This window comes from Aptenodytes forsteri, unplaced genomic scaffold (assembly GCF_000699145.1).
Source record: "Aptenodytes forsteri isolate BGI_AS27 unplaced genomic scaffold, ASM69914v1 Scaffold329, whole genome shotgun sequence".
NCBI lineage: Eukaryota > Metazoa > Chordata > Aves > Sphenisciformes > Spheniscidae > Aptenodytes > Aptenodytes forsteri.
Window position 1 is genome coordinate 398,424 of NW_008796200.1, and position 21,488 is coordinate 419,911.

Consider the following 21,488-nt stretch of genomic DNA (forward strand, 5'->3'; position numbering starts at 1 on the left):
GGGCCAGCCCTGGTGCGAGGCCTGGCGGGCGTTGGGTCTCGCAGCTGAGCGACTGCAATTTAACGTGGCCGTGCCTTCAGCCGCTCGGTTTGGCCCTTGGTGCCCGGTGGCCGGTACATCTCGCTCGCTTGTTTCTCGCCCAGCGCTCATCTTTCTCAATGAGTGACCCGTATTTTGCGGATGGGTTGTGGATAGCGTTGTTCTAGGCAGTGGGGGGAAGCGCTCTGTCTTCTGTGTTTGCTCAACAGCAACTTTGGGGCTGAACCTCAGTTAATGCCCAAAACACCATCACAGAGGAGGCGTCCCAAGAAAAGGCAGTCCTCCTGCCTGAAAGATGAAAATAAGGAGCCAAACAGGAGGAGGTAGGTGAGTCGGTTGTTCTGGCTCTGCCCCACGGCGTTTAAGACTGAAACAAAATAGTCAGTTAATGCCCAAAACACCATCACAGAGGAGGCGTCCCAAGAAAAGGCAGTCCTCCTGCCTGAAAGATGAAAATAAGGAGCCAAACAGGAGGAGGTAGGTGAGTCGGTTGTTCTGGCTCTGCCCCACGGCGTTTAAGACTGAAACAAAATAGTAACTTTCCACATACACAAGAACATAAAATAGCCTCTTCGTTCCCTGAGTTAGCAAATACATTGAAAATGGCATGACAAGATCAATCGACACTTTGATTCTTGCGACAGTTTGGGATAGAGTTGGCTGGTTTCATTCACTTTCATTTTTGGTTTTTCTTTTTTCTGGTTAGAAACAAAGAATAATAAATATTCTGTTTTCTTATCTGTTTGGATTTGGGGTTTTTTTTACTTGATTTTGTTTCAGCGCGATTTTTGACCTGAGGTTGCTACTGGTGTTCACTCCCTAAACCTTTGTGCTGGTGCCCGAGAGAACCCGAGAATGGAACTTGCTACCAGCGACATGCAGAAACAGCAGGTCCGCGGTCATTGTTTGAACTGGCAGGCAGAAAGGCTCGAAGGGATTAGCGGTGGAACTGAAGTGGAAATTCCAAGTGACTTGCTTAGAACCAGCTGTACTTGAGGTTGTTAAAACTAGTCCTAAGTAGACAACAGTTGCCTGCAAACAGACGCCAAGGCAGGATGGTGTAGGGCACGATTTAATTGCACGTGTAGTCAGGGATGGCTGCGAGGCTAATTAACTTCCCTGATGCCACTGCTTCCTGGTAGCTGCCTGTGTATCTGCTCTCATCTCGTGGTCAGCGGCAGGGCGGTTAAGGTAACCGTCCCTTCAGAGAAGCACGTGCTGCGAGCTGAGGGTCGGCACGCTGACAGTTGCTGTAGTGTGACCCAAACCTCGTCACTGGGCACGAGGTAGTAAACTGTTTATGTGTTAAGGCACTTAAATGTTGATAACCGTGGTGAAAAACCCACAGAAGTTGGACGGGAAGAGTTAGAACTAAAAGACTGTCAGAAACCAGACATGGAGGATGGAGAGAACAGCCAGAATAGTAAGGAAGCGTGGGAAGTTCGTGTGTGTGTGTGGTGAGGGAGGGCAGGAGAAGAAAACGTTGCAGATCTAAATGGGGAGAGCTCTTAAGACATACTGTTGGTTTTCAGGTAGAAGCTGGGTTGCTCCCCTGGAGAAGACAAGTCTTGCATGTATTTTTCCTCATTTAAACTTAGTTTTGAGAAAGATCTGCTGATGTGACAGAACGCCTGGGCGGGCGGTCACTTGTCAACAGGAAGCTCATGCTGCAGTTCAGCACGTTGTGCTCCATCCTGCAAGGTCAGGCCATTGTTGTTTTCCTTGCTCTGTTTTTCTCAGTATGTATTTTAAAACCCATTTCTTAGTGTATTGTTAGTTACACATTTCCCAATTAGTAGTCTTTTTTGCTAATTCTAGCAAAAAGTCCCTCTTCTTGCTAGAGGTCAGAATGGGAAATTAAGAAAACGAGGCTGGAAGGAGGGCAGAGGGTATCAGCTTGAATACTGGCAGTAGGACAAGTCACTGCTTGCTGGTGGTCTTGCGCCAGGGGCTGTAAAACCTTGTCCTTACACCGCAGTGGGTTTTCTTAGCTGCCTTTTCTAGCTGTTGCGCGCTTCCACGTTAGCTCTCCGTTTCGTATTTGTCTCCAGTCTCCACCCTTTACCTGGCTACCTCTGGGTCACTTTGGCATCGGAAACTGCCTTTCTCTGGACATCCAAAGTTGTCCTTTGGTTTTGGATTTGTCCACCTCATCTCCTTGACTTGCTGATCAAGCATGTGGCTCCATCCTCTTGTGGCAAGTTACCTAACGGAGCGAAGAGGATTTCACTGCGGAAGTTCCCCAAGCCTCTATGTGGTTGGTCGGGTTTAACTGAAGCAGTAGAGCTAGAGACAGTTACTGTACCTGATAATTTTTCCCTTAAATAACAGTAATTCAAAGAATTCGTGAGTCCTAACTGTACAGGTATTTTTTTGTTGCCTTCCTCAGGGTTGCGCTGTCCGGTACCACGTGTGTGGCAGCATTGCTGTGTTTCCCAGCCTGTTCACAAACTCTGCGTTTAGAGCCGTGGATGTTTTCTCAGTGCTTGGGTCCCTGCCTCCCCAGTGCTTGGGTTGTGTTTTATACTGAGCAGCCTGCCAGAGAGCGGCAGAGCCCTCTGTTTCTAGCCGGGATCTTGTAGATCTCTACAGGGGAGACTTCTGCACAAAGTTGGTCATAGGAGACTGCGATATTTTTGATCCAAAATCCCTCCCTGTGTGGATGTCTGTACTTTGCTCAAGGCAAATGGAGTGGAGTTGGTTGTACCAGTATGACTTTACTGTCCTCCGGTGTCAGCTCCACCTGGGGCTGTGGATTACCATCTGCAAAGAGCAACGAGTGTCCTGGTACCTCAGCTGCTGCAGTTTGTGTCTGTATGATACAACCTTTATTTGCGAGTCAACCCAGCGTGCCAGGCTGATAGCTGGGATGGCTGCAGTGAGGGTATGTGCCCTGCACTCCTGCCCATGGTATAGGGTAGTAACGTCCAGCAAAAAAAAATCGTGCAGGCAGCAGAGAGCAGTAAGCGGCAATTTCTAAATTGTTCCAGCTAAATCTGCCAGAGCGCATCTGTGAGCTCTCAAGGTTCAGCTCCTGCATTTCCCCGGTGATAAGAGATGGGTTGGGAGGGGGAATGGTGGAGGGAAGAAGCCTGCGGGTTCACTTCAAAACTTGTTGTCTGCTTTTTTTTCTCTAAAAATCATTTGGGAGCGGGACACGCTTTCATCGCTTCATTTAAAATTGTTTTTCTTTAAGGTTGTCCAGAAGGAGAAGCAGCACCAAGCCAGTGTATTCCAAGTCGAGTTCCCAAAGGCGCCACAGCAAAGAGCAACCCCAGAACCCCGGCCGTCACGGGGAAGAGGTGTCCGTGCCCGACTGTGCGGTGAGGTCTGAGGCCAGTGTGAAAACCGAGCTCCCAGCACTGACTGGGAAATGGCCGGCAGAAGCGCGCGGTCCCGCGGTGAAGGCGGAGTGTCAGGACTCCCCTCAGGATGCCGATAGCAGTGATGCAGCCTGTAAGGCTGTTACGGGGGAGCAGTTGCCCAAGGGGGACGCAGCCACTGAGCTGCACGATGTGTCTTCCGTCGCTGCGATCCCTGCTGGCCAGACAGCAAGGGAGGGGGAGGAGGCCCCCAAAAGAAGAGCAAGTACCCCCACTCCCAAGGCTGCTAGAAATGGAGATCCTGCCATGCTCCAAGGAGATCGATCTCCTCGAGGCCTCGAAAAGGTGCTTTTCCAGGACTCTGACAGCAAAATAAGTACAGTGAGAACCAAAACGCGCCGTTGCTCTGGACGCCGAAGCTTTGTGGGTGGCCCCCACAAGAGCCATAGGGCCTCCTTGGCAGAAAAATATTCACTGGCCAGCAAAAGAGAGAGCATGATCCGGAGGTCTATCAGCAGGGCCATTTCAAAGAAGGCAGCGGCGCGAGAATCATCCTCTGCCTCCAGCAGAGTGAGCTGTAAGTTTTTCACTTGTCAAGTGCCTTCATTTGGCTGAATCAGCTTCTCGGCTTTGGTGCGGGGAGTAAGCAGCTGTGGAGCTGCTCATCCGTATTAACTCTGTCTCTGGCTCCTCTTAGTCTCCTTGTCGATAGGCCTTGTGGCTTCCACCCATTTGGGGTGCAATCTTCAGGTCCTCATCTGCTGCCGGACCAAGTCTCAGGCCGTGTTTTGCTGCAGCAGGTGAAGAAAGTGTCTGCTGGGGCATAGGCCCAGGGATTGGAGGTTGGGTTACATAGGTTGTGGATAGGCAAAAAAACAAGAGTGAAAGGGAAAATGCAGTCTGGCTGGTTCTAGCCGCGTGTGCAGTTTGGCTGATCAGGAGAGACTACAGCATTCCATGAGGAGGGCCTTTAACTTCAGTGTCTTCTGCCAACTCTCCAGAAAATCTATGGGAACTGAATGTCTCCACCCCCTGAAATTTGGCTGAAATTGGCAGAGGAACTTAAATGCTTGTTGGGTGAAGATAGAATGGATGGACTGAGAACCAAATAGCACAGTCATTGGAGGAAACAAGATTCAGAAATCCAGGCTATTCCTGGTAGCACTAAACTTCTCATATCCTCTGTCCCCACTACTCCTGGGAAGGTTTTGCTATTTGGACTTTCTAAAACAATTGCTTCTGAAGTCAGATTGGCTTCTAATAAAGCACTGAGGCCTTTGGTATTTAGTTTTGTCAGCTTTGAGTCACACTGTATCTAGGCATTTGTTACAACACTTTCAGCTAAGTGGTGTTATGGGGGGAATGAAATCAGCCTAAATCCACCAAATCTCTGCATAAAACCGTGTAGGGAGGCAGTAGCTGAAGTCAATTGACTGGGAAATGCTATCTCTGACACAGGCAAGAGCATGTTTGTGCAGCTGGAGCAGTCTGCAGGCAGAGGAGCTGCTGCTTCAGTTCTCTGCCTTCCCAGCCTACACCGGTTTGTCAGTGACACTTGAGGGAGGTGGTAGTGCTGGTGTGGAAAGCTGAGATGAGCAATCGGCGTGTTCCCTGGGAGGAAAGCCTGCACAGAGACCTGAGCTCTACCACGCACACATTGCTGCTGTTGGGAAGCCTCAGAATGAAATCCCCAAGCGAGCTTATGTTTTTCTCCTCCAGGTCAAAGCTCCTTGGAGGTTTTTGTGGAAGAAGATGTGACCAGCAGCATGAGGTGAGGCTACCATGTAAAGCAGGCAGGAAGAAACCACAGAAAACCCTGCAAGGAAGCGATATGGGTCTCTCTTATATTGCAGATATAGGACTGGTTTTGTAGCGGACTGTTTAAGTGATGATGTCACCTGGGGCTGGTTGATATTTCAAAGTTTGTGCTGTTCAGGCACAGGTCTTCCTTTTCAGAAGTCTGTTCAGAGCATGGTGGGGTTAAGCACTGCATTAGCGTGGGGTCCAGCCTATGCCATAAGGCCTGAGGGGCTGCCAGCAGTTGCTCTGCCTGGTGTTGGCTGGCTTCGTGTGAATTATGTCCTGGGATTCCTGGCTGTAACCAGCCTCGGAATGCCTGGTGGTGCTGGAGGTCAGTCAGCTGTGGTCTGACCTGAAAGGTGGACGAGTAAGACTCAGCCTGAGGCTCACGGAGCTTCCTTTTTACCTGCTACGTGGAAGTTCTGCAGAAGGGGACAAAGCTCATCGGTGTGTTGTTCAGTAATGCAATGGAACGGTCCGTCAGAAGAATTTACAGCTCCACCTCTGTGTGGCCTGGCTGAAACAGGCTTGTGCCTCTGGATGTACTTAGATTAATCTGCACTTTCCTTGGGGTCCCGTATGCTGGCTCCATCATACTTTTATCACCTGTAACTCGCCCTTCAGAGAGTTGAAATAATTAAAATGGCTTTTCTTTTACAGACCTGGACTGGAACTGAATCCCCCAGGTGAAAAGGTAAGTTCTAAGGAACAGCCTACAAACTATCTGTCTGGACGCCTTCTTGCCTGAGTTGATACTTTTTGCTGAGCATTGCCACTGGAAGCAGGGAATGAATGCGCAAGGGATCATTCTGTCACATCCCTTCAAGCTCAGCGAAGGCGCTGCTGAGTTGGACGGTGCTGCCCTTCTAATGCTTAGGCAGCTAGCGAAGCCAGTTGGCTCTCTGGCTCCTGGTGGGCAGAGAAATTTTGTGCCTTGATAAGGCCTCTTCAAGAGGGAGTTTTTGGAGGTGCTTGGCCAGATTCCCAGGAGTCAGCAAGCTTTTTGCCTGTCAGCTGGGCATGGTAATTGGTGTGTATTAGCCTGTCTCTGTTGCTTGGCTGGTTTGAGCTACAAAAATCAGGAGGGCAGTTCAAGTTAATGTGCTTTCCTTGGCTGCTGAGGCTATGTAAGCAGCAAGCTAGCATAAGCCTGCAGTGCTAGCAGGACAAAGAAACCCATCCCCTACTTCGAGCTGGCAAAAACAGCTTGTGTGGTTGTGCTGCGAACCCGCTGAGGTGAAAACTAGCCCAGCAGAGAGAGGGGTGGGCTCTGCTTCAGAACAGCTCCCTGGTGCTGTTGGGAAGCAGCAGAGGTGGGAATGGGCAGGTGGCTCTGCTCCGGATCGTGGTGGTGGCAGCTGGTGGTAGCTTAGCAGGTAGGGGAGAGCACGGCCTGTGTGCAGGCAGCCTCATAACACGCTAGGGTGCTGTGCTGCAGCGACTTTTTTGCTTGTCCTCCTGTGAATATACCATAATGGTACTTAAAAGTGCCTAATGATCTTGTAACCTGAGACACATTACAGGGACTTGTCTTTCTTTCAGGACTGGAATATCTGTAGTTTGAAAATTGGTGTCTCCAAGGTGTGTAGAAGCTGCCTGTCATTCTCGAGGCACTTTGACTTTGGAGTCCAGGTTCAGTAAAGCTCCTGCTCTGGTTGAGAAGTGCTGGGCAACTGTCCTTCCTGCAGAGGCTGGTGTTTCGTGAGCAGGCTCCCTGTTACTGAAATGAGCCAGTCAGCACCCATGCAGCACAGCTCTAGTTGAGAGAGGAGCAGACCCTAGCCTAGCAGTTGGAAGTGACTGGCTTTTTCAGGGCAGAGGGTCCACGATAGCCTTGTTCTTTGGAGAGAATGCTTGTTTCTTTTTCCTGCAGGCTTCTGAAGATGTCCTCATTTCAAGCAAAAGTATACAAGCTGCCAGCCCTCCTGCACAGCACTTACCCTCTCCTGAGCAGCAGGCAGGGAACAATGAAGGTAACTTCGAGTTGGTCTTGCTTTTCTTGCATGAAACCCCAAAGACACACAGAGTAGGGAGTCAACATGAGGGTTTGTGGAAAATCTGGGACTTGTGTTGAAACAAAACCACCTCTGACCTGTCAAGGTAATTTTTCAGGTAAACTTTTGATCTCATGAAGAGGTGAGTCATGCAATTAGATAAGCAAGGACGTCTTGTAAATGTGTCCAAGCCTTGAGACAAATGCTGTCCTGTCCAACCTCAATCTGCAAAATGAGTAAGTGGGGACACTTTGAAAGGAGATTGCTCTTAGACCTGGAATCGTCCACATAGTGTAATGCTCTGTTAAAGCGCCTTGATGTCCCTTTCCTCTGGGTTTATATTATGTGAGGATTTACAGGTCCCGTTTATTTACTGTGCCTCAAAGCAAGGAGAGGGAGAGATTCAGGCTTTTTATTTATCCCCCATGGGAACTGTAGGATCTGATAAGCAGCTGTAGCTGGAGTGGAGGGAAGAGTAGCTGGAGGCCTTTTGGTGAGACAGATTGTGCCTGTTCAGAAGGGTCTGTACAGGATGCGTGCCACAGCATGCTTCACAGTGTACGTATACAACACTGATATTCCAGGTAGCCATCCAGGCTTCTGGTTTCTCGGTTTGGTTACCTGCCACAGGGCTCTGAGCATACAAGAGCTGGAGACCAGAGTCTGAGCCCTGCAGGATGCCTTGCACATGGTGCTAACTACAGGTTTCTTCACAGGAAGCTGTGTAAATCCAGACAGCAAACGCCAGAACGAGAACCAGGAACAACCCCACTGTGCCAAGTCCCAGGAGAATCCCTCACGCATCTGGTATGAGAAATTTGCAAGGGGGAGGAATGAGCCAGTGGTCTGGAAGGACTTGGGCCTGGCCTTTTAAATAATTTGTTTTAAAAAGCTTTGGGTGTTTGTTTCCCTACCTTCCCCCCCAGCCCCCCTTCCAATGTAGTTTTGAAATCATCTTTGGCCAGATCTTGTCTCCTGGGAGCTCCTTGTGACTCCTTCAGCCTTGTTTGGGTCTAGGACCCAGGTCTGGCTTGGGAAGCAGACAGGAGTCCATGCACAAACCAGCAAAGGTGACTAAGATAGCATGGTTAACTCACAGCTTAGATGTGACTCTGAGTGGTTCATAAAGGGGTGGTCCAGGAGTAGTTTCAGAAGGCAATGCAAGTAGGTGACTGACTTATTTATTTTTATCTTGTGCAAGTGTCTGGAATACCTGACTTGTTTCCTCACTACCTGTATTACTGGTGTTTCACGTGAGATTTCACCTGCTCTTAGCTTTGCCCTCAGCCTCCTGTCCTGATTTTGCTGGGGTGAATTTGCTGTGCGTAGTGGATGGGAAGGAGAATAACAGTAACCTCTGCTCTCACATGGATGCTTAGCACTGTGTGATGGGTCAGGATCTGCAGCCTTCCTCAGGGCTGCTGCTGGATTGGTCCCTCATTGTGCAGTGAAGCAGTCCCCCCATTTTTCCCTGGAATTAGGGCATGCAAGTGAAGTAATTTCTGACACACGTAAATCTTGAGTGTCCAAAGTATTTCTAAAGCATGTGAAACTCTGCCAGTGAGGTGAGCTGGGCTGGGTAGTTGCAAACACACAGGGGTTGTGTCTATCTTGTGCTGTTAATACCAGATAGAACAAAGACTTCTTGCTTGCTGGGACTCAGAGTGGAGGATGAGAGTGAGCATGATGTTGTACATTACTGCTCTGGAACTTGGGTGTTCCCCTACCAAGCTGTCACATACCTTTCCTGTCCTCATTCATGACTGGATGGTGTGCCTGCCACAGGGCCGACTGAGTTCATAGGAGTCCCATGTTCTCTGGTGGCAGCGAGCAGGCAGAGGGAAGCGTGTAACAGCAAGTAAATGCTTCTGGCAAGATTGAGGAGCGTGATGGTCACCTAATGTGCCTCTTCCTAATGCCACCAGGACGAGAAGCTATAAACAAGCAATGGGTGTTACATGGAACGAGCAGCAGCCAGGGGGTCGTACCCTTTCCCCTTTGGATGACAAGCACAAGGATTCAGCAAACCAGTCTCCATCTTCTTCCTCTCCAGCTAGCAAGGTGAGTGGGTGCCATGGCCCTTCTTTGCCTGCCTTTCCCTGGCAGGTACTGACTTCCCTCCATCTTCTCCTCTTAGGTTGTTAGACCGTTGAAAAACTTCCTGCAGGCTGTGCAGCGAAACCAGCTGCTCGTGAGCCCGGGGCCCACAGGACGTGGGGGTGTCATAAAGAACTTCATCAAACGCAATACTCCCACCCGGCCTGATCTTAAGGTGTGTCAGTCCCACCTTCCCTCGCAGGGCTGGAGGAGGGGATCAAGTTTGGGAGAGTGGCATGAGGGACTGTTTGCTTAGAAAAGCATAAACATATTCCTAGTTCTGTCTGCTACCATGGATCAGTGCAGGTCCTCGTAGCAAACTGGCCTCAATTCTACTTCAGCTTCCCCAGGGGAGGGAAACTGGTTGGTGTTGCCTTGCATAGTCTGTCCACACACACTGTTATTGTCCAGGGGTCTTTAGCACCAATCCTCAAACCTTCCTCATATGCAGAGAAATCTCAGTTGCTCTATCTATAGTCAGCAGAAACATTTTATATTCTGGGACTGTTGAACCGTAGGAAAGTGGGAAGCTTCTCTCTTTGCAGTGGGGATCTGCCCTTGTGTCTTGCATAATTGACTGCTGCAGGGCTGAAAGACACAGGCAGCGTGAGGTCAGGCAAGGGGTTCCCTACCACATACCGATAAGGAACTACAGCTAAGAACAGGGTTGGTGTGCTATGAAGGGGAGTTCTAGTGTTACTTCCAAACCCTTAGTCATTTTTTTATGTCTCTTCTCTACAGGGAGACTTTGTTGTAAGTAATGACAACCTTAACTGTGGGGGCTGGAAGATTGTAACGGCTGTGCTGCTTGCCTCACGGGCACTGACAGCTCTTTCCCCTCACACTAGCATCCATGCAGCTCTCTGTCCAAATAAGTAAACTGGCCACACCAGTGGTGAGGTGGCAGGATCTCTTTGCAGGTGTGTTCTGCTGGGGCTGGGAACTGCTAGGAAACCTTTTGGCCTCTAAGCAAGACTACTTGCACTGTGCCCCTTCTCCCCCATTCTCTCAGCTGCTGGCGTGGGTAACACTGTCCCAGGCAAGGAGCATTTGCTATAGGTGGTCACCTACAGCAGGAGTGTGCTGTTCCTTGCCTAAACATATTCTCTACAACTGAAGGACTGAGGTGTTTCCCTCCTATACCTGTGACTCTTCTGCTCTCGTTAGTTGAATAAGCACTGTTGCCAAACCTGCGTTGTTTCTTCCTTACTATTCACTTCCCATCCTGGTGTGTGGGTGAATATGACTGACGGTGACTTCTTTGTTTAGCAGGCTGCCTAGCCTCTAGCTGCCTGGGCATAAGCAGCCTGAGGGTAGAAACAGGCCCCAGCAATTGGTATAGTCTGAACTCATCTCCCTTCAGGAGAGGGAGCGGCAGAGACTGGAGAGTCTCAGGAAGAAGCAGGAAGCTGAGGAACAGAGGAAAAAGAAAGTGGAGGAGGAAAAGAGACGGCGGCAGGCAGAAATGAAGCAGTGAGTTGGGTCCCTTACCTCCTGTTCCTTCCCTGGTTCAGCACAGAATTGCCTTGGAGGCCTTCCCTGCCAGGCAGACAGCACTGCTGTACCGTGCTTTGTGCCTCCCACTTGGAAGGAGCATTTTGCAAGTGATGCTGCCTGCAAGTGACCCTGAGCACTGCTCTTCATGGCTCACTGCAGTAAGGACTGCATCAGTGCAAAGCACCTGCTAATGTCTGAACTTTATCCAGAAATGAGCTGAGGCTAAGCTCAGCCAAAGCAAGTTGAGCAAAACAACTGTTTTCCCCCATTACCATGTCCTGTAAGTCCCTGTTCCCCCATCATCCTCTGTGCTAGAGCAGACAAAGCTAACAAGCCCCTCTTGCACACACACTGCCCAGGAAGAGGGAAGAGCGTCTGAGGAAGGCACTGCAGGCTCGGGAGCGGGTGGAACAAATGGAAGAAGAGAAGAAAAAGCGGATGGAGCAGAAGACTTTACAAAATGATGAGAAGGTAAGAAAGCTGACCAAGCTTTGGACCACTCAGTACTGTGACGTTATCTCTGTGAGCTGTGGGACCAAGAGGGTGCAAACGGGTCACTGGCATGATACATGCAAGCACAGGAATCCTGCTGATGGTGACTAATCAGGTGGTGGGTAAGTCTGCATCAGAGACACTGAAACTCTGTCTAACAAGAGGAGGCTTTTGTTCTCCGTACCTCTGCAGCGGTTCTAAACATTCCTGTTCTGACATGCAGTGTTTATGGTGCTCTGTGTTCAAGGAATGTGGCAGCATCCCTTAACTGTCCTGTGAACAGGCCCTGCAGGTGAGACAGCCTTACTCAGCTTACGGCGCACTCAGAGTGAGCTGTTAGCACAAAACGTTACAGGCAGCGAAGCCGCAGTGCTTGCAGGGGGTTGCACAAGCGTGGTGGGAAAGAACAGCTACCAAGCACGCAAGGGATGCTCATGACTAGTAGACTTGGCTGTGTGTGTATTTGTATCGTGTTTGGTTTTTTTAAAGCCTTGTCTGGCCCTCTTTTGAGGACAGGTAGAAGAAGAAGAGCCTGCTAGGATGGGCTGTTAATGGCTGCGTGCAGACAGTGTTGCTGCTTTTGTACAACCGTGCAGGTTCTGCGGGACTGAGGGAGGCTGTGCCTGACTGACCTGGAGCCCTAGCAGCCTTTGGGAGAAGGATGGTCGCTCATTTTGGGGGGTGGACTAAAGTGACCTTTGGAAAGGGTCAGCCTTAGAAGACAAAAGAATCGTGCTCCTTTCAGCCTTTCCCAACACCTGAGCGGCCGAAAGTACGCACAGCCCTGGCTAGTCTGCTGCTGTGGACAGACAGCTCAGGTGGAGGAACCGTGTCTCTGGGGCTCAGTCAGCTTTCGCATCCTCAGTTCATACTGCAGTTCAGTTAGTTGACAGCAGCACTGCAGGCAAAGCAGAAACCAGATGTTGCATCCCCTTGTTCTGCAGAGAATCACTTACAAGATGGAAGCATGTAATTTGGGGTTGTGTAATGGTCTCTGTGCTCCTTTCTCCTGTCACTCCAAGCAATGGGTGTCTCTTCGCATGGCCTGCAGTAAGTGGTGGACTTGCTGCACAAGGTTGGCGCTAAATCTAATGCACACGTGCTGCTTGCTGGGTGTTGGGTTCTCAGTCTCATTAGGACCTGGAATATCAACGGACTTCGGAAGCAGTCCCCGTCCTCCATTTGGACAAGGCTGTGAGGTGTGTCCTCGGGGGCGGTGGAGCAGACACTTGTGGCTTTCTCAGGTGCGCCTCTCACAAGTGCGGGAAGAGAAAGTGGCAGAGGAGCGGAGCAAGAAAAAACTGTCGAAGAAGCATGGGGAAGCTGATGCGCGGAAGCAGAAAGCGCTGAGGGTGGTAAGAGCAACTCTAGGTCCCTCCTGCATGTAGAAAAGGAAAGGAGTGGCAGGGAACCCATACACTGTTCCGACTGGTGGGACAGGGAAAGGTTACTGCCTCTCCTGCTGCAGGGATTTTAAGGTCCGTGCTGCAAGATTTCTGTCTAGACAGTTGATATTGGGTTTGAACACAGCGGTACCTGTGGGGACAGAAGGGAGAGACCACCCAATTGGTAGGCAGGCTGTGGAAGGTAAGAATGGGATATAAAAAGCACAGTTTGTCTAAAGCATTTGCTTCATATCCTCCCATCTTTCCCCACTTGAGCTGGAGGGTTACAAGGGTTTTCTTCTTTCTTCTTCAGGAGGAAGATGAATTTGAGCAGCAAGAACCACTGCAGAAAAGGAGAGAGGATGAAGTGAAAGAAAAAGGAAAGAAAGTCTTGGAACTGAAAAATCTTGTAGAGCAGCAACAGGTGGAACAAGTGAAGGAGAGGTATTAGCTTGTTTCTGTCCTGGAGGAGGGGACTTGGCAACAGGCATGGTGAAGCAGTAAATATAAATAGTATTGCTGAAATTGGGAGACTGGTGAGAGTGTCAGGCTGTCCCAAAGGTTTGGGGTGCTGAAGCAAGAGGCTATAAGAATGCTTGGGGTGGGGGGGTTGGGTAGGCAGACATGCTTTCCTCTATAGTTAAATTATAGATTTCTTTTTTTTCCTCCAGGGATCACAAACAGCGAGGGAAAGAGAAGGGTCCCCAACCACAGCTGGAGTCAGCGGTGTTTGCTGAAAAAAACATAAAGGTGGGGAGTTGAAGTGGTCTTGGAACAACTTCTTTGTAAACTAGTGAGGCATAGGATACACAGACTTATCGTAAGATCAGACTTGTTTTCCAAGTGCAGTTTACTGTTTAAGGTTTTAACATTTGCTATTATGTTATTTAGAGGAACAAATATGATAAAACCAATGGCGAGCCAAACATGTTATTGTAAGGAGTTGGGGTTTGTGCAAGAATAAGCCAACTCTGTTGATAAAGTTGGGGTTGACTGTTTTCTTGTTAACAGGTGAGCCTTCTCAGCCCCATCACAAGATGGATGACAGCCATACAATGGCACTTTGAAGAACACCTCCAAATGGCATTCACTGATACTTAAATGAATATGGAAATTAGTAAGAAGTTTATTTTTTTCCTACTACATTCACTCACTGTATTTGGAGGATGTGATCCCCATAACAAACTTTCAGGTATCATATGGCTTCATGTAACATCATTTGCATTTATACAAAGAATGTTATGTTTTGAGACAAACAGTCAAGGCTGTTTGTCTCAAAATATCACAGTAACATTTTCTTTCTGCTCTTTCTACTCTAACATTGCTCTTTCTTCTGCTGCCTTCATTAGTAAAAAATCAAACCCCCAAATGCTGCTACTCTTAAGGATAAATTCTTCCTTCTGTACTTGCTCTTGCTGCTCTTACTCACCTGCAGCTCTTGCCCTCCTGTTAGCCCTTCCCTACTGAGTAGTATGGGAGAAGGAACTCCTGGATAAAGTGGTTTGGGTGGAAAAGGAGTTTAAGCAGTGAAAATTTTTTCTCTTTATTAGGAGGAAGAGAGCCCAAAAATGCTGCACCAGCAGCCTGGGCAGGAGACGAGAGCCAAGCAACCAGAATCCATTGCCATGGCTTCTAATACCTGGCTCCAAGTGGTAAAGGTGAGCGTGGGCTCTAGAGACCTTGTTGATCTGGATCTGAGGAAAGAGAGGAGCCTTTATCTTTGAGTCTAGGGTTTGGGTTTTTTCTGCAGAAGAAGACACAGAGGGACTGAGGACTTTCTTACAAGGGCCCCAGAAAATATGGCTCGGTTCCAGAGATAGTCTGGCTGTTTTGCTTGGGTGAACGTGAATGAAGAATGACTTAATTCTTGCGTCGTAACAGGAGGAAGATGGTCTGCAGGAGCCCCGGCAGCAGCTGGGAGAGGAGAAGAAAATCAAGCAACCAGAAGCATTGTCTGCTGCCTCTGGCACACGGCTGAACAAAACTGTAGAGGTGAGTCCTGGTTCCAGCAGAGCCCTCAAATAAAATGAGTCTGTGGCGTCTAATTGGCTCCTGTGGTTTGGAGCCAGCCTGCAGATTTATTATCCATCAGTGATGGAGCAGGAAATGAAGCCCTCAAGTGTAGGCTGTTGGGGTTTAACAGGCATCTGTGCAGAGGATGGGGATGTCTGTCATCTTGGGTGCTTGGCCGAGAGCTCAGCCAGCACAGGGGGAACCTGAAGGAAAAACAAGTGTTTTATCTCAGAAAAGATGTTGGAAATGGCCACAGGATGGCAGCACATCATGAGGCGTCAGCTTAGCCTGCAGCGCCTGGAGAGGCACTGTAGCAGCCTGATTCCGGCCTGACGGTGAAGTCTGGCTGTTAGGTCTCCAGAGCCTGTTTGAATTGGAGCTGCTTAGACCTGGTAACTGGAGGGGTGTGGAAAAAGCTGCTCAGTCAGGCTCGAGTACTGCCTCTGCCGGTAAACCCTCTTGTCTTGGGGCTGACAGGCTCCTCTTCTTCCTGCTCGACTTCTCTGTGCTGTGACTCATGTCAGAGCTCTAGAGAATGAAAAGCAGATTTGCCGTGAAACATGTCGAAAGGGTTTGAGTGGTAGAGCCACGTGTGCAAAAGCCAAGTGCTTAGCAATACATGGTATGTTCTTCTAAGGCTTTTTGACAAGAAACAGGAGGGGAAAAGGGTTAAAAGTAGTTATCAAGTCACTGAGCACAGTGGCAGTTTTTGTATTTGTACAGATGTGTGTATATTTCTGCATTCCCTTAATGCAGAGTCCTGCAGAATTAGGCTTGCCTTCCTGGTTATCCTCTGGTCAGCGCCTCTAGGTACTCCTGTACTACATACGACTGTCAGGTCTTCTAGTCATCCCTGTTCCTCACCTCAAAGCCAGGCGGTGTCTCCGAGCTTTGGCTTGCGCTGTTCTGACCTGCAGCTTCAGTGTGAAACAGAGCCCTGGCTTTTTCCTGGCCGGGTGCTGGCAGGCTCTTCCTGGCAGCTTGGAAGCTGCAGGGTAGGCAAGCGGCTGTGTCAGCTCTGCGTTTCGCAGTCCCTGCTGCAGTACACAGTCCCGTGCTACAGCTTGGGTGTTGAGGGGGGCCATGGTTTCAAAGCAAAGTTCAGTTAAAAAAAAAAAAGCCAAAAGCATTTGAGCACTTCTGGGTTTTACCGAAAAACTCAACCCAAGTTACCTGTCAGGTAGGAATATTATAGATGTTCCAGTTAACGTGTAGATCAAAGGCTTCCCATACGCAGGTAGGTGACCTTTTTGGCTCTCCTGTTTTTTTGAACTAGGGGTGAAAATGAGTGTGAATGAAGCATCTGCTCTAGAAAGTCAGCTGTCAGCTCTTGTTTCTGGCAACCTTCCCTTTACAGTGAAGCTCCTTGCCCAGCACGTGGCATTGGGAACTCGCCTCTTAACTCGTGGCTTATGCTCAGTGTGAGGGTACCGTCTAGATGCCTTAACAGCAACTTGCTGTGGGATCTAAGCTGGGACCTCAGCGCAGTCTGTTCGTCCTGCTGGTGCCAGAGCTCTGAGGTGCCTGCGAAGGGTCAGACCGCATGGGTCTGGTGGTCAGCCTGCCCCGGCACGGCAAGCTCTCCTGCTGGGCTGGAAGGTCTGCTTCCTGCTCTAATCGATGCTGTCTCTGTGGTTTCAGAAATCTATCTCCACATCCTACTTGGGGCCCCCGAAGGGCACAAAGGAATCCAGATCCCCAAAGGTAAACGAAAATAACTACGGGATGGATCTGAACAGTGATGACTCCACAGATGATGAGAATGAACCTCGGAAGCCTGTCCCTGCCTGGGCCGATGGTAGGTGCCAAGTTTGGTTCGGTTTCCTTTAATTCCTTCCCTGGGAAGCTGGAGCTCTCCAGATTGACTTGGTGCAATCTCAGCTTCCCGAAGCGCAGTCCAGGAGCCTGTGAGGCTTCAGCAGTGCTGGCAGCTGCTGGCTCTGGGCGGTGAGGGGGACTGGAGCTGCATTCCTGCAAGTGCTGTTGTGTTGAAGTTAAACCAAAGACCTCCACGCAGGTGTTTGGATCCGAGGGTGTGAAAAGAATGGTGGGGGCTCGCTAGTAATGAGGCAGCCCATCCTCCTGAGGGAAACCAAGGTGTGGTGGGTTTGGGATATGTCTAGTGTGCTGAGTAACTTAAAACAAGCGCTGCTGGCAACCTGAAGATGGGTGTGGGGTTCACAGCTTTGCAATGAGCAGGAAAAACGTTAATCACACTCACTGTATGGCTAATAGTTTTTTCAGGCGTGGGAGAAGAGTAATTGTCCTGCAGGCTCCAAGGGAAAGGGCACCTTAAGCAGAACACTGAAAACTTCCTTATAATGAGTCTGCTTCTCTGATATGGTTGTTTCCGTAGGGTCTCAGCTTAATCAAGCCATTTTACACCAATACTATCACCCAGTCAATGTTGACCAACTCTTTGGGCTAATTCCAAGCCCTAAGCTGGAGGATATTTTTGGCAAGAGCAAGCCTCGATACTTCAAGCGCACGAGCTCAGCAGTTTGGCATTCCCCCCCTGGCACCAAATCTACCTGTGGCCCATCTTGCAACTTCAAAAACTGAGAAAACGCGAAGAAACATGTTTTATGGATACAATCTGGTGTATCAGTTTGTGTTGTCTTAGCATGCAGCGTATTTACAATTTTAAGCCCTTTTTTTTGTACAAAAATTAAAATACTGAATAAAATCCTGTTGTAATAAACATTCTGTCAGTGTTTGGTCATCATGGTGGGGTGATGCTTCTGGATGGCTGATTTGAGATCGATGGCTGTGGTGTCTGCAAGTGAAAATGCAGATGTTTGAAGACGTGATACTGCAGCATTACATATTTCCTCAGATTGCTTGCAGAATCTTACACAAGGAAGCTATTAAATTGCTTTAGGGAAGATCAAATTTTTTAATCACCCTGAGGGGGTAATGTTTTCATAACCCATTCTGTACTTATATTTATGTATTTAAGAATGCTTCTCTCTGCAAGTAGTTTTCCTTCCTGAGGAGGTAATGTTTTCATAACCCATTCTGTACCTACATTTATGTATTTAACAATGCTTCTCTCTGCAAGTAGTTTTCCTTCAAGAATTCTTCTGACCTCTTGTTACTCTGAACCAGAATCTTTTTCCTGCAGTTAGAAAAATCTGCTTGGACAGTTTAAGCAGTGTCTAAATGTCTTGTCACCGTTCTTTTCTAATGGAAAAATGAAGCCCAAGCTAAGTTCTTGGTCCTGTTTTTCTGGGAGACTTCAGTGTATAGTCGTGCTTGGGCAGGAGGCAGATTTATTTGGAAGTTGTGGCTTGCAAAGGGTAAGTGCTAAAACGATTTCCTTAGGACCGTGTTGGTATCGCCTGCTGCGTGTCTCCTGCCCGTGCACACCCTGGGGCGCGCTTAGTGGCAGCAGGCATCTCCTGGCTCCTGCAGCGCATCCCGAGCCCTGGGAAGCGGTTGCCTGGGGACTGCTGCGGCACGCTGGGGTGGCCGTGGAGGGTCCCAAAGCCCTGCAGAGCTGCGCGGGGACAGCTGCGCACCCGCGCTGCGTCTCGGCTGCCCTTGCAGCCCCTGGAGGGCTAGCCGGTGCGGCCAGCGGCGTTCCAAGAGCGATTCGGCTAACTAAACCCTCCTGACAGTAGCGATGAGGAAGATACTTAGATGAAAAGGGAAAGTGCCTGAGTCGGAGCCAAGTCCCACAATTGCCATAATAACCTTTCCTTCCTCTTTCTTCAGTTCTCCCCTCTCGGGCTGTGCTGTCTAGCACAAACGTGAACACCGCGGAGGGACTCTGTCCCACCTTAGGCGACGTGATGTGTTGCTCTGGGATCCCTTGTGCAGGTACAGGGCTGGGGCTATTTACTTTCTCTGCGTGATCAGAGCTGTGAGCCTGCCTCGATGAGGAGGAGGAGGGTCCCTGTCCCTAGCCGGTGCAGCCCTGCGCTGTCCCCGGCACTGGGCTGGTGCCGTAAGGTCTCCTTCCCCCTGGCTGTCAGGTGCAGGCTGCCAAGAGCGAATACAGAAACGTGACCGTGGACCTGTTCAGAGCTCTCTAGGCCTGCTTTCCTCCATTCAGGAGGTTTTAAGCTGGTCAGAGTGGTTTTGTGGAGCTTTATGATGGGCTCGGATGGCTTTGAGTACTTTAGAAGAGTTTGCAAGTGTCTCGGTGGAGGAGTCTTGCAGGCAGTTAGAGCTTTTGATGGGTCTTTACAACTTTGAGCTCCGCAGAGCTGGTGACAGCGGTTGCGATGAGCTTTGCAGAGGCACAGAGCAGCTCAGAGTGCGTGAGCGGAGCTCTATAGCAGCTAAAAGCTGTTTAAAGCTGCTTGCCGGGAGCTCCGTCCTGGCTGCTGGATTGCCTCCCAACTCCTGGGTCCCCCCAGCTTTTCTGTTCGTTTTGGGCTCACCCGTTGTCCCACTGGATGTCTGTGGGGCTCTCGGTGACTCTTGCTCTTCTGGCTGGTCTCTCTTGGGTCCCCCTGAGCTCTCTGGGGTTATCTCAGTGTCTTTTTGGCGCTCTCAGGTCCTTCCAGGATTTCAGTGTCCCTCAGGTCTTGCAGCCTCTCTCAGTAGTGTTATTCCTTTGGGTAACTCATAAGGTATAAGACACATTTGACTTAGTTTTTACCAAAAGAGGCTGAGCCTGTTGGCGGGGAGTGATCAAACAATCGCAGCTGTACCCATGGGGATCGCTCTTGCCACCTCCCCATCCATGCACTAAGTTTTGGGGGCACTGACAGTGCTCTCTCCAGGGCAGCAGCAGTCAAGGGCTCCAGCTGCTCCCGCGGCTCTGGTGGTCACCTCGAAGCATTCCCACCCCTCTCCTGTTCCCCGCTGCTTCTGTCCCCTCCCAGCTGCACCCCACTCCTTCCTCTCACGCAGGGTGCTGCAGAACTGACTTCAGCCTATGTGGCAACACCCTCACTTTGTCTTTCTCAGATCTGATGGGGGTTTTTTTGTGGTTTCTGACCCTCCTGGGTTCCTCTGCGCTTTCCTGGGTGCTCTGGGCTCCCTTGGTTCAGCTCTCTGGGGCTCTCTTGGATTCACCTGGGCTTTCCTGGTCCCTCTGGGGCTCTCTTAGCATCACTTGAGCTCTCTTGGGATCTCCCTGGAGGTTTTTTTTTCCCCCAGTTTCTCTGAGCTTTCTTGGACTCTCTCGACCCCTCTCACTAGTGGCTTTCTCAGGTGCTTTCAGGGTGGCCATGGCACCTCTGAGCTTTCTTAATCTCTGCAGACTGTCTGGGATGCTCTTGTGTTGCCCGTTTCCCCAGGCTCTCTTGGGCTATTTCAGGCTCCCCCGGTGTTCTCAGGCTCCCCTGAGCACAGACTCCGGCTGTTCCCTGCCAGCTGGCTTCTGTCCCTCATGGTAATCCTCAAATTACCTCGTTAGACATCGCCAAGGAGGCAATGATTTCCGGACCCTGGCAGAGGATGGGAGCTGGAGGTCAGGCTTTCGTCTGGAGCTGGCTAGAGGTGCCTGGCTGCAGGAGGATCGAGGTTTGCTGGCAGGAGGGAGTGGGGGCTGTCAGTCAGCGTCATGCTTGGGGATGAACAGGTTTTGTTTCAGCCCCACGCTGAAACACAGCACAAGCAACACCCGTCAAACCACAGGCTTGATGTTCTGGCGATGAGCAGGAAGTTCTCGGGGGGCCCTGCCGAAACAGCAGCTGCTGTCAGATCGTTTCCAGTCGGGACAGGTAATCAACAAAAGCCCTGAAGCAATTTTGGAGGATGTGAAATTGGCTGGGCCAAGAAGTTGGCGGAGCCCTGCCAGGCTGCGAAGGGACCTGGGAGGTCTAGTCCTCTGTGCAGCCCTGGTTCAGGCGTCAGGCTGGTGCTGCTGGCCCGAGGCTGGGAGCTGGCACTGTCCTCTCCTTCTCTGTATTCCCGGTGCCTGGGGAGGGGAGCCGCTGGTCCCGCTGCCCACAGGGCTCTGACGAGAGCTGTGCGCTGAGCGGGACTGGGCTACGGGGACAGAGTGTGGTCCCAGGTGTCACCTCAGCAGACACAGGGATCTGGAGCTCAGGACTGGGGCTGAGAGCCAGAACTGGGTCACGGGGGAGGACAAGAAGCATTGTTCTTACCTGTGGTGAGAGCTGTGCTGGTCCCCAGAGTGACCGGGAAGCTCAAACAGATTTGTGCTTCGTTAATCCAACTCTCTGCTTGGCTGCGTAGCGGTGCTCCTAGTGATGGGAGAGAAACCAGACCAGGGGCCTGGGTACCATCCCTGGGGGCTGCCCGGACCCTGAGAGGGTCCTGGGGCATTGCTGCTGACGCAGGAGTGAATGGAAATGTCACAGTGTGATGAGATTTCTGAGAGGGGATCTTTATTTAACGTGGGTATAACACAAGCATTCTTCACAATAAATATGTGGCCAAAAAAGAGAGGGAGGAGACCTTCTTGGAAACCACGGGATCAGACAGAAATACAGAAACCCTCATCAATATACAAATCACAGTGAACGAACCATGGGTAGTGAATAAAAATCTCTGCAGCCTTGGTGTGTTTTGGGCACTCCCAACACCAGGGACCAAACACTGAAGTTTCAGATTCATCTGTTGCCTCATCCCCATTTCCTACAGTCTCAGCTCCGGTCCTTGCCACCCACCCACACAGGACCTTGGAGGAGGTCCAATCTGGACCTGTAATGCACGAACACGTCTCAGCTCCACGTGGTAATTCCTGTGCTCCTCAGAAGGATGAGACAGAGCCTGGCCACATGTGTTGGAAGGTGCTTTCAGCACTAAAAGGACCTCTCAGAAATAGAGGGAACATCTCCCAGACCCCTCCTCTCCTCTTAACACACGTGCAAGCTCCATCAGTGAGCCACCAGGCCAGCGTCCCTCACTGAAGCGAGTCCTGCTTG

At 50.2% G+C, this 21,488-nt stretch overlaps 1 protein-coding gene across 1 annotated transcript in view; it reads left to right on the forward strand.

The window, feature by feature from the left end:
- Positions 1-17,282, forward strand: part of LOC103906303 (inner centromere protein) — a 20,427-nt gene extending 3,145 nt beyond the window's left edge. The window contains exons 4-20 of the mRNA XM_019474352.1: positions 3,236-3,939; positions 5,082-5,133; positions 5,823-5,856; positions 7,036-7,135; positions 7,873-7,963; positions 9,082-9,217; positions 9,294-9,428; positions 9,995-10,006; positions 10,617-10,726; positions 11,110-11,221; positions 12,487-12,594; positions 12,944-13,071; positions 13,299-13,377; positions 14,178-14,285; positions 14,509-14,619; positions 16,282-16,438; positions 16,997-17,282. Of these exons, the coding sequence (XP_019329897.1) occupies positions 3,236-3,939; positions 5,082-5,133; positions 5,823-5,856; positions 7,036-7,135; positions 7,873-7,963; positions 9,082-9,217; positions 9,294-9,428; positions 9,995-10,006; positions 10,617-10,726; positions 11,110-11,221; positions 12,487-12,594; positions 12,944-13,071; positions 13,299-13,377; positions 14,178-14,285; positions 14,509-14,619; positions 16,282-16,438; positions 16,997-17,202 (2,383 nt within the window). The 3' untranslated portion in view covers positions 17,203-17,282. The remainder of the gene's footprint in view (positions 1-3,235; positions 3,940-5,081; positions 5,134-5,822; positions 5,857-7,035; positions 7,136-7,872; positions 7,964-9,081; positions 9,218-9,293; positions 9,429-9,994; positions 10,007-10,616; positions 10,727-11,109; positions 11,222-12,486; positions 12,595-12,943; positions 13,072-13,298; positions 13,378-14,177; positions 14,286-14,508; positions 14,620-16,281; positions 16,439-16,996) is intronic.
- Positions 17,283-21,488: the final 4,206 nt, after the last annotated feature.